This window comes from Ursus americanus, chromosome 32, assembly GCF_024610735.1.
Source record: "Ursus americanus isolate L20-20 chromosome 32, mUrsAme1.1.p, whole genome shotgun sequence".
In the NCBI taxonomy this organism is placed as follows: domain Eukaryota; kingdom Metazoa; phylum Chordata; class Mammalia; order Carnivora; family Ursidae; genus Ursus; species Ursus americanus.
In genome coordinates, this window is record NC_142158.1 from 10,366,957 (window position 1) to 10,382,462 (window position 15,506).

Here is a 15,506-nt window from a genome sequence, read left to right on the forward strand (position 1 = left end):
ATTCTGCCACCAGACTCTTGGGTTTCTGAGATTTCTAGTCATCCTCTCCACCTACACTCATGTGGGCTTTGAGCGCAAAAGGGAAATGATGAAGTCACCAGCTGTTTGTTACGTTTTGTGAAATAGTTCTACTTAGGGTCTCCATTTGACCAAAAATTAGTTTCATTTGTCTAGAAAATCTCTCATGGGAGGTGAAAAGCTGCCCTCTTTTCACTTCCTAACATTGACGGCAGGCCCCAGAAGGTCTCACTTTATCAAATTCCAGCATCCCCGGGCACCTTGGGGTGCCAGCCAATTCCAACTTCTCCCAGGGGCAACCAACCATTCTTGGTGTGACAAAGACTTGCTCTGTCTGGATGGTGGATGCGGGCCGAGGCCCTCCTTCTTGCAACCACCTTATATCTGGCCAGCTCCAAGCGGCTAACAGGGATGGAGGGGGGCACCTATCACTGTCCAGCTGGGGCCGTGCTGGACCACAAGATGTGCGAGGTGGAGGAGTCCTCAGGGGGGTCTCCAGGCCAGGAGTTTAGCTCCTCATATTTAAGCAGTGGAACCTCCTTCAACACATGCATATGAACAGACAAACACCGAGGGACCCTTCTTGGATAGTGGGCTGGAAGGTCTGCCCACCCACGCAGCACCCCCTTTTCTCCAAACCTGGAGAATCTTGGTGCTCTCCAAAGTCCACACCTAGAGCCTTTATTTTCCATGGAGGAATGAGGGTGGAGATGGGTGGGTGAGAATCCAAGAGGACAAGGCTTTGCTGCTGTAGAACTCCTCCATTTCAAAGACTTGGTGGGGCCAGCCTTAGTTGCTGATGAGATGTGGATTCTTCCAGCGAGTCATTTACGCTAGCTAGGTGCTGTGCTCGCTGCTATTCCAACAACATGTGGTTATTCATGAGGCTTTCTCCCCCTTCCCCATGGCCTACCCCTGCTCACCATCGTTTCTCTTTCCAGTGTTTTGCTCCCTGCCCTCCCCCATCCCCCACTCCCTACCCAGCTCCCTGGGCTTGTTGTGAAGGACATATGTTTTCCCCTCAGAAGGCAGAGCTAACCTACAAATATGTCAGATTTCCTCAATATTAGGGGAAACCATCTTCCTTGAATGTCAGACTCTGAGCATTGGGGCTCGCCCAGGCTTCCCTCTGCCTTAGAGCAGCTTGGATTCAGCACGTTCAGACTGGAGTGAAAAGCAGGTGCATTTCTCCTAAGCAAACAGGTGTGGGGTTGGGGATCCTCCCCCAAGTAGGAGCAGAGAACAGAGGGAAAGTCTTCCTACCCTTCTCTTTGTTCTTTCTCCCCTGCCTTCTCTCACTTCTCTTGCTTTGATGCTCCCAGGAGACCCTCTGCAGCTGGAAAGTGGAAACATCGGGGGGAACAGGGTGAAGCCGTCAGGGAAGGCCTTGGGACCAGCACCGGGCCTGGCACGCCGCTCAGAGTAGAGCTCCACAAACGCACCAGCGTGGAGCACAATGGGATCTGGAAGGTGAGAACTTGAACATTTATCACAGTAACAATAATGAACGGAAAGAAGACTCCTCGTACACGCTTTCTTTCTCCTTGCCCTTGACACTTCCCTGAAGCTGTAATTATGAAATGTTTGGCTCTGCCCTGGGAAATGTGATGGAGGAGCTCTGTGGACGGCGCCCAGAAGTCATGGTGGAGAGTGCTGCTGGGACCCAAGGTCAGCAAGGCCTGGGCACCCACAGGAAGGGGAAGGTCACAAAAATAATGCATCACACATCCCGCCTAAGGGAAGCAGAACCTGAAAATGCTCACGTGCTTCTTACTCCTCCCTGCAAAGAGGAGACTGGAGATGGCTCTCAGGAGGGCGGGTAGGTTGATCCTGATGAAGGAGACATGGTTGTGACAACTGGACTCTATAGGACTCTTAATGGTGTATGACTCAAGGTCACTGGGGCTCATTCATGGCAAAGGTGCCTCCCACCAAAGCTCCAGAACACGCTGAACTCTTATAATTCAACAACAAAAAATGCAAACACTTATTGAAACACATCCTGGAAAATGGGCAAAAGACTGAAGAGACGTTTCTCCAATGGCCAACGAGTGCATGAAAAGAGGCTCAACATCCCTAATCATGAGGGTGATGTGAATTAAACCACAGTAAGACCATTTCACACCCATTCGGATGGCGAGTATTAAAACAAAACAAAAACCTGAAACAGGAAGTAACAAGTATTGGCAAAGAAATGGGGACTTTGTTCACATCTGGTGGGAGTGTAAAATGGTGCAGTGGCCATAAAAAACAGTATGGAGGTTCCTCAAAAAATATTAAGCATAGAATTACCATACGATCCGGCATTTCCACTTCTGGGTCTCTATCCCAAAGACGTAAAGGCAGGGACTCAGCTATTTGTACACTCACGTAGATAGCAGCATTATTCACCAAGCCAAAAGGTGCAAGCAACACCAGTGTCCAATGATGGACGAGTGGACAAAGCAAAATGCAGTGTCCATGTACAGTGGAATATCACTCGGCATTAGGAACGAAAGTAATTCCAGTGTGTGCTACCCACCTCACCCGACCCTGGCCCCTGGGTCTGCCATGTGCATCTGCCTAGACCCTGTGTCCTGGGAAGGGAACATGGAGAAAAGCAGACTGTGGGAGGATAGGCGTTTGGGACTGCCTGCAGCACGTGGCTTCCCAGGCATCGGCCCCTCACTGTCCCTGCAGTCTGGGGAAGGCCTGGAAAGGGGATGCCACGGTGACCCAGAGCAGGCTGGGTGCAGAGGCATCATGGAGGGCAAACATCCTCTTATTGGAGCCCGGAAGGCTGTACAGGATGTGACTGGTGGCAAATGACCGGTGGTGTTTATATTCTCGTGGGAGGCAAAAGGGCAATAAGCCCAGAACCCAGGGGAATGTCCCCAAGTTACCCCCCAGGCCAGGGCTCACTCTCTAGTAGCACCTGGGCTTCCGAGCCTCCGGCCATCCTCTCCCAGTGTTGCTGCCTGAGCTGGAGCAGCGGCAGACCCCATTCCGCCCCCATCGCTACGCCTCTTCTTAGAGCAAGGCTCAGAGACCCAGAAGCAAGCTAATGCAGCCTTAAAACACTCTTAGGAAATGCAAGAGGGAAGCAGTGTTCAGCTGAGTCCTGGGAGAAAGTGAGCCTGAGACGAGCTGTCTATACTTAATGCACATGAATCCACCCTGCTGTCCCCTCCAGCTCAGGACGCCGCCCTACCGCCAGCACCGTGGACCGCTCGGTGTCCACGGGGCGAGCGTATTGCCTCCCCGGCCCCACGGTGTTCAAGGGCGCTCACTGGAACCGGCCCTTGCCACAGAGTCCACACGTGCTTTTAGCCACAGCAGTCAGGAGGAACGAGCTCTTCTTTTAAAACAAAATAAAATACCGTGGATGTGAATTTCACGTAGATAAAAACAGGGCATCCGAGAGCAAAGCAGCACCAGCCACCACCAGCCCCGCCATCTGAGCACATCCACGGGTGCACCGGCTCCCTCACCTCCCTTGGGCCCTCGTGCTGTCTCCATGAACCAGGAGGGAGGGAGCTGAAGCCCAGCCAGTGCACTGCAGAACACAATCGAAAGCACTGTGTCCTCCCAGGACTCCATCAGAGGGGATACAAGGAGGCCACGGGGTCCTGAGCAGAGCCGGACAGGTGCCTCGGGGGAGGCTGGCCCGACCTTTAGAAAAGGAAGACAAGGCACAGGGAACAGACGTCAGGATCTGACGACGGAGCCACAGTGAAGGCGCCTGTCCAGGCTTGGGAACGGGGAGAACTTCACACCAGGTAAACGGAGCTGGTGGAAGGAAGAGGGAGAAGCCTCTGCTTCTGTGACAGGACAACAGGACTTCGGCGAGGGGTGGATTAGGCCGAGTGTTATCCGCCGTGATGAAACGCGGCAGCCGGTGGTAATGAAATATTTATGAATGGGGAGACGATGCTGCATTCTGCAGTGCAGCACAGGGGAGAGCGAAGTTTCAAGAATACTGTAATAGCAAAACCCTCCATTAATTATCGGAAGCAAGCTATAACGCCAGTTCCTATGGCAACAGGGTCCCCAATGGATTTTGTCCTTTTTTTCCTAAGCTGCTCCCATTTACTGTGGTACATTGCATTTGTTTTCCACCGGAGGTTTGTGCTTGTCCTTTGCAAATGAATTCATCCTGTCCTCACAGTGGCTGGAGCACAGACTGGCAGGCCAGGGCCCAGGGAAAGTTAAAGATTATGCAACTTTGTGCTAAGGATGGCAGTCGGTATTGTGAGAATCCTCACTTTGAGGGGGAGGGCCAGGAAGGCAGGGCCAAAGGCACTGAAGGTAAGAAGGATGGGTTATTAGCGTGGGGGGATCTCTGCAGGTCGCTCCCTTCCCCTCGCCCCCCAGCCACCATATTTGTGATCCAGGCTTGCACCAGGGATGTGTCCTTGCAGCCCAGCTGACTCTCCATCAGCACCCACTGCAGCCACAGTGGAATCTGATACCTGCTGGTGAAGCTCAGACAGGAGGGCTCTGGGGTAGGCACGTGCGAGTGACTGTGCTGTGGTTCCCAGGGAAGATGGAGCAGCCAGCCCCTCTGCAAAAAAGCAGTGCAGCCACCACCCCACCCCGGCGCCCGTGGCCAGTTCTCCCCATTTTCCACGTTTGAAAGCAGTTCTTCCAGGGGAGACATACGGGGATGGACTGCTCTTCGCTGGAACTCTCTGGGGCGTGGTCAGCGCGTGGACAGCGGCTTCCTGCATCCCGCTCCCGCTGATGAGTGGCTCTGACAACTCGGGTGGGGAAAGGGCATGCCGCTCACTCAGGGCGAGGCAGGCTGCTCCCAGGAGGGAGAGGGCAGGCATCTCCCACGCAAGGCTGCAGCTCGTGGGTTAAGAGGTGTCCCTTCTCTCTGGTGGCCTCATGAGAGTGGTGTGGGTCATGCTAAATGGCCCGGGGCAGGGCAGGGAGGGGGGTCTGCCTTGACACGGAGAGAGTGCAGGTCTCACATCATGAGGCTATTCCAGGCCAAAAGTACATTTCTACTTCTCCAGAATTATTTTTCTGGTTTTACTCTGCTTTCTAAGTTGCCAAAGGGATGTACAAGCTTCTGTAAGTAAAACTGGGAAGATGCCAAAGGAAGGAGTAAGCCGGAATTATGAACGTGTGTGATTCCATTTGTGAAGTTCTACCTGGAGTGAAACCAGCCTGGCTTCCCTGGGGAGGCGTACCTAACCCTACAGGAGGGGTAAGCTCCAGAGCCAGCGGGTGCTTGGACTTTCCTCCTGTGCCACCAGTCAGTCCCTCCTCATCCAGACCTCAGCTTCGGGACTGATAGCCACATACCCAGGCCACGTCCGTACCTCCTGAATGCGGGTAGGGACAGAGCACGTATTGAGCACCTACTGCATGCCACGCGCTTGCCACTGTGGGTGTCACCCTATGGCATCTGCACGAGACGGTTGTCTACCTCACTGTAGCAGTGAACAAACAGGCTTCAAGGAGGAAAGTCACTTCCTCGGCTCCGAACTCACTCCCTCTGACCACAAAGCCTGTGCTTCCAAATGCCTCACTGGACAGCCTCTGCCAAGAAGGGCAGAAGTTGCAGCCCAAGACCTGGCCCTGGCCAGGGCCTTAGCAGCCTCTCCATCGAGGTCCAAGAGCCGTGGCTCCCAGCCTGGAGGGGCCACACCAGAGGGGATCTGTTGGGTGTGCAGAGAGAAAACAGAAATTCTAGTTAGGGGGTCGTATGGCTCCTTGAAATGTCAGTATGTGTGTCTGCTCTGTGATGCCTTGGATAGCTCAGTGGCACATGAGTAGAATGTATAAATCAGTAAACCTTCAAGTACTGGATGTCTGCCCCAAATTATGTTACCAGTATCGGAAGTGAGCAAAAAGACGGGGTCTGATGTTGGAGGTGATAGCAGGGGCCAGAGGGGACAGATTGCCGTGGGCCTCAGCCTTCACCTGCAGCTATGTCTACTCCTCCAGACCCTTCTGGACACCACACGACACCGATCTCCTCAGGAGCGCTGTGCCGGGCTGTAAAGGGAGGAACCCAGGGAGCAGGAAGCCTCTGCATCGCCAGACACGGGATGCAAGGTGTGCGGCTGTTTCCTGTAGCCGCTGGCCTCCCAGTCCCCCGAGGGCTCACTGGGCATGGTGGCGGGGGGGTGGATGGACAGCGTGAGTGGGGAGCACAGCATTTCCCTTTGCCTGGCCACCCACAAACACGGCAGCCCTTTCTGACTCACGCCTTCGCTCTGTCGGGGAGCCTGTGCCTCAGGAGCCTCCCCTGACTGATCTGTGGGATTTGGGGAGCGGGCCTGTGTATGTGGGACGAACACAGAACTCATCTCCATCTTGTCCTCAGGTGGAAATCAGAGTTGTCCACACATTCCTTGAAAAGCAGAAAGGGATCCTCTCCTTCCTTGTTAACAGGCTTCGGAGTCTAATTTAATGCTCTGGTCCTCGGTTTCCTTGTCTGTGAAATAAGATAATAAATAACCAGACCTTCTTTCCTGGGTAGCTAGGAGAAATCGAGGGAATTCCGACATCTCCCGAAACTACGCTGCAGATCATGTGACAACAGGAGCCTGAAATAATCACAGCACTTGGCATATCATAGGTGCTCGTAAACGCTGGTTTCCACCCTGACGCTTGCTGGCTGTGTGTGACTTAACTTGCAATGCCTTCTTTCTACGTGTTGAAAATAAAAAGGCTCGCGTGTCCTATTTCATGGCTCACATAGAGAAGACTGTGAGGGATGGATGTGGGAGGGGCCGCAGACTTTACAACCGGAGCTGTATTTGTTCCATTAAAGGAACAACCACCACCTGAGCAACCAGGAGAACCGGCAGGAGAGAAGGAAGGGTGGGTATCCGATGCTTTGGCTTCCTGTTGCTTGCTCTCTGCATACCCTTGTGCAGTGATTCTGGAAAACCTCCTTAGTCTTCTGGAGTCTCAGTTTTCTCATCTGTACAATGGGGGTAGTAATAATACATACTTCACTTGATTTTTAGGATGACTAAACGGGACAATTAGTATGGAATGCTCAGCACAGAGCTCCGTCTGCAGTCGGTGTGGAGCATATGTGGGTCGTTGGTGGTAATAAACTCCCTTCATGCTGATGCTGACATTTCTAGGCTTCTATGAAGTTTCTCGTTTAATTGTCACACCAGCCCTGCGAAGTTGACACTATTGTCCCCGCTGCTCAGGTGAAAAGACTGAGGCTTGGAGAGGCTGAGACTTCCCCAGGGTCACGCGGAACACAGCGATGGAGCCCCGTCTCTCTGCTTCCCCAGCCTATGCGCTCGCACTCCTACATCAACTACCTGGCCCCACGCTTCCTGGCCCTGGGCTGGCAGAGGCTGCTGCTGCTGCGGTGTTAGCCTCCTCCAGACAGCACAGTGCCAGCAGTAGGAGGCTGTGGAAAGCATAAAACTGGGTTCTCCAAATGCTGTGGCTCTCTGGCTGCCTGGGGGTGCCTGGGGTCCCTTAGATCACAGAACTCAATCGTTCTTTCTTGCCACTCCACTAGTGAGGCTGGCAGGAGCGGACTAGGCAGCAGAAGAAAGGGGAGCATCCCTTACCCCAGACACATTATTTCACTACAAAAGTCAGTCCTCCAAACACCACCCCCACTCCCAGAAGTCCACCCCAGCCTCTCACGGGAGGAAAACGACAGCCTTCTCAGGGCTTTCTTCAATGCGTTTTGATTTTCTGCTCTGAAGGAAAGACGGGGCCTGGGCTGGTGTGACCCCAGACAGACCAGAGCAGCTTCCAGCAGCTTTGCAGGCAGTGTAGGGCTGCTCCTGAAGCGATCAGACGCCTCCCTATGTGTGCATGGCTTCAGGAGCTGGCCACACTGTGGATCCCGTGGCCCAGCCTTCCCCTGTGGCCTTTTGCAGGGGTGGCCAGCTGGAGCAGGGCCCCGAGACCTCTTCTCTTGCTGTTTCACACCCCAGCCCTGGGATAGGCCCCGTGGGTTCGAGGGAATCACAGTTTTCACGTCTCCGAGTTCACACGTGTATGAAGGCTGACGCAGGAGCTTGGTTCTGCCTCAGAACCGTCCAAGAACAGGGAGCATGAAAGACCATCGCCAAGAGAAGGGAAGAGAAGAGGCCTTACCTCTATGTGGCCTTATTCGATTCAGCCCCTCTGCACCTCAGCTTCTCTTCCCTCGGGTGGGATTCAGGAAGGTGAGACTGGTAAAGAATGCCTGCAGAGCTCTCGGCTCCTGGTCTCTCTCCTTGCCCCCCCCCCCAGATTTATTGGGGTATAATTGACAAATAAAAATTGTAAAATTATGTACATTCAAGTTACAGTTTGATGCTTACATATATGTATATGTTATGAAATGGTCACCACCATCAAACTAGTTAACCTTATCTGTCACCTCCAGTAATTACCAATTCCTTTCTTTCTTTTCTTTCTTTCTTTCTTTCTTTCTTTCTTTCTTTCTTTCTTTCTTTCTTTCTTTCTTTCTTTCTTTCTCGTGGTGAGAACACTTAGGATCTACCCTCTTAGCAAATTTCAAGTATATGATACGGATTGTCAACTAGAGTCACCGTGTTGTACTTTAAATCCTCAGAACTTTTTCATCCTGTGTCACTGAATCTTGGTGTTTAACCAACATCTTCCCATTTTCCCGTCTGCCAACTCTTAGCCACCACCGTTCTAGTCTCTGCTTCCATGAGTTTGATGGTTTTAGATTCCACATACCTGAAAGTATCATGCAGTGTTTATCTCTCCGTGTCTGCCTTATTTCAGTTAGCGCAGTGTCCTCCAGCTTCACCCATGTTTTCACAAACGGTGGGATCTCCTTTTCTTCTTTTCTCATTAAGGTTGAGTAACGTTCCATTGTGTGTAGAGACCACATTTTCTTAATCCATTCATCCCTCGAAGGGTACTTAGGCACTTGGCTATCCTAAATAATACTGCAATGAACAGGGGAGTGCAGAGATCTCCTTGAGATCTTGATTTTGTTTCCCTTGGATGTGACCTAGAAGCGGGATGGATGAATCACTTGGTAGTTCTACTGTGGATTTTTTGAGGACCCACAGTGCTGTTTTCCATATGTGCTGGAGGTTCCTGGTCTCTCTTATTTAGGGTGAAAGGCTGCAGGTGCCCACAGCTGCGAACCCCATGAGGGCTGTGGGGTCAGTCCCTGCCCCAAAGAGCTCGCCCCTGCCAGGACTCAAAGCTCCCTCACTGGAGATGAATTTCCTTGAGTCCTGCAGGCTAGACGGACAGGACGGCCATGAGAGCCTGCCTTCCGGCCCCAGAGCCAGGAGAACCTGGGCTCACATCCTCAGAGCTCGGCTGTGTGACCTTAGGGGACAGGACGGAACTTGTCTGGGCATCAGCTCTTCTTGTGCCAGCTGGTGCTGGTGGTGGACCCACTCACACAGTCAGCAGAAAGAGCAGAGGGAACTGAGCCTGTGGATGTCTGCCACATATTCATCAGTCACCTCTTATTTTTAATAATAATAATTGGAGTCTCTGCGAAAGAGCAGACAGCCCTGGGTGGCATGTTTTGTGAGTCTCTGGTGGAGGGAGATTGCATTAGATGGCATCTGAGCGCGGGGGCCTACAATAATGCAACCGGGAGGAGCTGGAAGACAAGGAAGGGGGTGGGGGTCAGGGGACACAGGGAGCCGGTGGGGGGAGGGGGAGGGAGCAGGCCAAGACTCCCCTTTTCTAGCCTCTAGCTCTGCCTCAGGCACGCCCAGGGCCTTCAGCTGGGGTTGAAGGGAGACAGCCCAGACTTCTCTCCCAACTTGGAGTGAAAGATGCACAATTTCAAGGCACCCACTGTGTCTGCCAGGTTCTGACCTGCCCGGATCGCAGCTTTCCCCTGAGAAGGGCCTTGAAAGGCTCGCCTCTTCTGCACCTTCGTCTTGTGAGGGCCAGGGAAGACCTGGAAACACGAGTCTTTCCATCGGCCACGTCTCATTACCAAACAGAGACCTCCGAGGGCAGCCTGCCCACCCCCAGCCCCCGTGTGCCTGCCAGTCCCTGTGCCCCCAGAAAGGAGTGTCCGTGAAGCTGTTAACACGATTAGCCACCTGCTCTGTGCTCCTGAGAAGACAGCCCTGTCTGGTGGGGGACACCCCTCCCGTGCGATTTCCTCAGAGTAATTTGCCCACTGGGCATTTGCTGTCTAGAGGTTACTTATTAGCCAGACGGAATCATTTATCCACTCAGGATGTAATTTTAGGACTGGATGCAGAAATGATCTGCAGGTGGTGAGTGGTGGGCAGCGGGGGAGGGGCGTTAGCGGTGGAGGAAGCAGGGGGGCCGGGCAGAGGCAGGGGGACAGTCACCTGAGGTTTGGGCTGTGCAGCGTTTAATGGGAAAATGAGTATTTCCCAGGCAATTGCTTTTAAGTGACTATTGAAATTAATGCCTCATTCCAGCATCACATCTTTGTTAGAACATTTGCCTCTCAGAGGGAGCAAAAAAAAAAAAAAAAAAAAGAGAGAGAGAGAGAGAGAGAGAGAGATAACTGCAAAAACCTGGAATGAGCACAGCCTATCTGCTGAAATAGCTGAGGACAGTGGGCTTGGGACTGCAGGGCTCTCAGGTCGCACCGGGGGCCTGAGCACCGAGGTGCCCACTGGTCAGGATTGACTCCCTGCCAGGGCCCGGCTCTCCCAGCCATCCCCAAGCGCCAATAGAGAGTGGAGGGACAGGGCAGCTCAGGACACACAGACAGGCCTGCACTGCCCTTCTATTCAGACTGGCCAGATCCCCGGGCTTCCCGGCCACAGCACCAAGGCTCTGGGCCTGTCCTAGTCCCTCGGTTTCCCCGAGCATGGTGTCGGCTCCCTGGGATGTCAAGGGCCCCCTGCAGGGTCACGATAACAGCTCCGACTTCTGAGCTCTCCCTGGGTGTGAGGGACAGTCCCGTGAGGGGGACGGCTGTGGTTGGGGGTACTGGAGCTGGGGTGGATACTGAGGGAATGTTCTGGGCCTGTTTGAAGGTAATAACTGGACTCCAAAGCTTATTGCAGGAATTCCTCTGAGAGGAGACACAGGCTTTGCTTCACCTGAGGCCTGAAAATATATGAGTTTGCTTCCTAAAGACTGGAGTCAGACCCCTAAGTAACCCCAGCACTGTCAACCACCCACTCCTCAACCAGCCTTGAGTCTTGAGCCAAGGGGAAAACGCTCTCACGGGTTGCTGCCCACTTGCCTTCCTCCGCTCTGGGGCCAGGACGCGGGAATGAGCACTCCGGCCTGGGTTGAATGAGGATGAACATCAAATGCTTGTGAACATGGACTCCATTCCCGCCCAGAAGTTGCTCCTTCAGGGGTCCTGCTCTGAGGCCGCATCTACCCGACTGGATGCCTAGAACGCTCTGTCCTGCGCTTGCAGCCCGAAAGCTAGAATTTGGGGAGAAAGTCAGCACAGCAGACACAGCTGGCAGATGAGGGGAGCTGGCTGTGGTTCTGGCCCTGTTGGGGCCACAGGAGAAGATCAGGCTTAGGCCACTGCAGCAGTCACTTCTTGGGCTGGTCGTTCCTGCAAGTTGGGGGGTGGCTCACTGGGCTGTGTGCCCCCCACGATGAGCTGAGTCGCTAGTCCCATCTGCCCTGGCATGGTCCTCTCTGGGGCGTCTTCCTAATCCCAGGTGTACTGGGTGGAGTTGGCAGAGAGTTACACCTTGGCCTGAGCAGAGGGACGCCACTGGACAACAGCAGCTACGTGGAAGATAGGGGCGAAGTGTGACCACGGAAGCCTGCCAGCTTGGGAGATGGAGGGGAGGCTAGGTCAGGCAGGGCTCAGTAGGGACTTCTCGCGCCCGGAGCATCCTGGACTACAAAGCCCCTGAGCTCCCTTTCCAGGATCTGTGAATGGGTGAGGTAAGGACACCCTAGATCAAACTCTGAATCATAAGAAGGGACAGCACCTCAAGGCACAGAGATGGAGGTGGGGGTGGGGGGAGACCAAGCTGTGTGACCCCAGGTATGCCACTGAACCTCTCTGGGCCTTAACTTCTTTACCTATAAAATAAATCACTAGAGCAAACCCTGAGGAATGTCAGACACACAGATTTTATTCTGGAATTCGTGCCGGCAGTCAGGACTGTGTGAGCAATGAGAACTCACTCTGCATTTTTCCAAACCCCTCAAAGAGGGTGGACAACCCACTAGAAACAGGGACACTGAGGAGGTGGCATGGGAAGATGTCCGAACATCCTCGCTTGGCATGTCCGAAACTCCCTCTGATGCTAGACGAGTCACTTCTTGGATTCCGTTTATGCATCTATCATTTTGAGGCTAGAGTCGAGATGCGAGCATTTATTCCATTTATTGGGGTAACGCTGGGCTGAGCACTTCCTATGCATCTCCTCACTCAATCCTTCAAACAAGCCAGAAGGCTGATGTTATCATTCCCATAACACAGACAAGGACTCTGAAGATTGGAAGACACGCTGTGAAGACAGGGCAAAGCCGGGGCTCAGGTCTGTTCTGCCTGAATTTGGAGCACACACATAATGAGACAAGAACATTTTTAAGAAGTACTAGCACCATCTTCCTGGGAGACATGGTGGCTCTTGCTTTAAAAAGACCCAGAGCTTCAGCTGTGGAAGCAGAGGCCCAGAGAAGCAAGGAGCCTGGCCCGGGCTTGGCACGCTGGCGTGGATTTGGGAAGTTATCCGAGGATGGGCCAACTGAGAATCACCAGCCACCACCGGCATCCTGCTGCATCGGCCCAACTCCCCAGACAGTTATGATGCAGGCAGCTCCTTCAGAAAGTAGGGCACAGGCCTGGCAAGTCCGGAGGGGGTGGGGAAGCAGAGGAGGAAAAGCCGGCCCCAGGCAGGGAGTGGGAAGTGGGGATGGGAAGAGAAGGAAGAATTACAGCAGCTGCCAGCTCTGGACCAGCCACGTAGCCAGTGCCGGGCCCTCCCCTGACCATCTCTGATTCTATCAGCAGTGACTAAGAGGCCGCTCGCCAATCTGTCACCTGCCTCTATGGCCTCGGATGTGCTACCCGTCAACCCTCCTGCAGGGGTGATGGATTTTCCATTTCAGTGGATGCAGGGGATTCCCTGTCCTTGGCCAAGGTGTCAGTGCTGTCAGGGGAAACAAGCATGTTCTACTCCTCCCCGGGAGAGACTCGCACGTCCCATTGCCTGTGGGCAGCCGCCTCTGGCTGTGCTGCAGCCCTTTGGGACATTACTATCCACATGTGTCCCTCACTGTTCCCTGCTGCTGCCCAAACAGAGCTGACCTGCTGCCCACTTATCTCTGAGCGACCTGGGCACTGGGGCACGTTCTTCTTTAGAGCCGTGGTCCCTGGTGGGTCCCGTCACAAGTCTCTCTAGCCTCCCCAAAGGAAAGAGATCAGCTCCAGACACTCCTGAAACTGCTACCTGAAATCGTGCAGGGCTTAGAGGTGTCCCTTAAATAAAGAAGAATAAACACCCTGGCGGGCGGAGGGTCCATTGAATCAGGAGGCCTGGATTCTCTTCATACCTCTTCTACCTGCTCAGCTGTGGGACCTTAGGCAAGTCACTTAACTGGTCTGGGCTTGTTTCCTCGTGGGTAAAATGAGCACCAGATGGTCTCTAAGGTCCTGGCCAAACTGTAACTCCATCACTCTTGCTGGGCTCACGCAGCAGTTTGTGTCCCAGGAGGGAGGGAGGCATGAAGTGCAGAAAATGATCATTGGAGGTTGCCCAAAGATTGCAGTTTGGGGACGCCAAGCACAGAGATAGTGGGTGTCCATGATCTCCACCTTGGCGAGCTGGTTTGGACCCTACCCTTGAAGCTGCCTTTACTGATTTCCAGGACGACACCGGAGCGCTGGGGGGTGGTCACTAGCATTGTTGCCCCTGGGTCTGGGCCGAGCAGGCCTGGGGAAAATTCCACTGGGAGCAGAAGAAAAAAAGGCGCTGTGCTGAGCTTCAGACCAGTGGCTCACCTCCCCAAGCCGCACTGTAATCACCATGTTGGGTAGCACTGTGCCTTCCCCAGCATATTACAGAGCGGCTTTATGTCTGTGGTGGTGAGCTAGAGTGATCAATACAGATGGAGAGTTCCCCACAGCCGGGCTGCAAGGTGAAGTGTGCAGTCAGGCTGCCCGGGGGACATTTGGGTGGCCAGCCATTGTCTATAAACGGGCAGCCCTGACAGCATCCGCAGGGCCCATGCGCCCGGAGCAGACCCTCTCAGGTACTGCTCGGCTTCCACGCTCTGCCTGCCACAGAGAACCTAGCACAACTCTGGGGCTTCCTTCCTCTCCTGCAGATAAAGAATGGCAGGCTCAGGGTCAGGTGACTCTCTCTTGGGCCCCAGTGGGATCTGCAAAGAGCCAGAGCCTCTAGTAGGTGAGTCCTGATAGATTGTCTCCAGGCCCGGGGATGGAGAGGGGACATCAGAGCTCCCCACTGATGGCCAGTCAGGGATGGCCAGCCAGCCCAGGTCGTTACTTGCAGAAAGAAGGTAGCCACTTCGGGAAACTAAAATTGCAGAGTGAGGCTTCTCTAGAAAACTCCAGGCAGCACGGTGTGGTCATGGAGCCAACTGGATCCTGGTGCCAGCCCATCACTTCTGAAAGATGTGGCCTTTTGGGCGATGTTTCTCAGTTTTCTCCTCTGTAAAACCGGCATAGGTTTGGGAGTGTGACGGTGAAGTGAGGTGGTCTCAGGCACATGATAAATGCTTGCTTCATAGAGGGCAGGCATCCTGTCTCAGAGCTTGTTCCAGTGGCGGCGTTAGAGGAGTAAGGATTCTTCTCCAGCCTGCCACTACGTCCTCTGAAGGATCCTCAGGGCAGCTGGGCATTGAGGAAGACACTGATGGGTGGAGAGAAGAGAGAACGTAAAATGGTCTCTGTCCTCTGGGTCTCCATTGGAGTGGAGGGACACAGAGTAATTAGAGAATACCGAAAACACATGGTCCAGTGCCATGAAGGGAGAAGTCACTCCCTCAATCCTAACTCAATTCCCTATCCTTGCAGAATTACTGAACTAGTGACGATAGGGTGGGAGGGCAAAGACTCAATCCAACTGAACATAGGTGGTGTGCTTTATTCTGGATAGCAAATATAATTCTAGAAAGTTCCATTGTGGCCTGAAAAAATTGTAAATTTCATCATACTTTAAAAACCTCTTTTTAAATTAAAGTTTAATACACATACTGGGAAGTGCACATATCACAAATTGAATACATCTATGTAACCAGGATCCGGATCAGGAAATGAAACATTGTCAAACTCTAGAAGCCCCTCCTCATGCTCCCCTCCTGTCACTCACCCCCTTAAGATAACCACTATTCTGATTTCTAAGAACATAAGTTAATTTTGCCAGGTTTTACTTTATTTAAAGGGATTCAAATACATTCTTTTGTGTCTATCTTCTTTTGCTTAACATTGTGTCCAGCAGTTTCATCTGCATTGTTGCATGGGGTTGTGGATCCATTCTCATCACTAGAATATTGTGTTGTGTGAATATATCATAATTTATTTATATCCATTCCACCACTGATTGGCATTTGTATAATTAACAGATTTATTCTACAACAAA

At 53.0% G+C, this 15,506-nt stretch overlaps 1 protein-coding gene across 4 annotated transcripts in view; it reads left to right on the forward strand.

Moving 5' to 3' along the window:
• FARS2 (phenylalanyl-tRNA synthetase 2, mitochondrial) overlaps nt 1-15,506 on the forward strand; it is a 606,910-nt gene that overhangs the window by 567,376 nt on the left and 24,028 nt on the right. For 3 of the 4 annotated variants that reach the window (XM_087857913.1, XM_045811628.2, XM_087857912.1), the window contains one exon: nt 1,341-1,515. The exons of the other annotated variant lie outside the window; for it this stretch is intronic. In XM_087857913.1, the coding sequence (XP_087714039.1) occupies nt 1,341-1,500 (160 nt within the window). In that variant the 3' untranslated portion in view covers nt 1,501-1,515. Of the gene's footprint in view, nt 1-1,340; nt 1,516-15,506 lie in introns of those variants that run through there. 4 annotated transcript variants of the gene reach the window in all.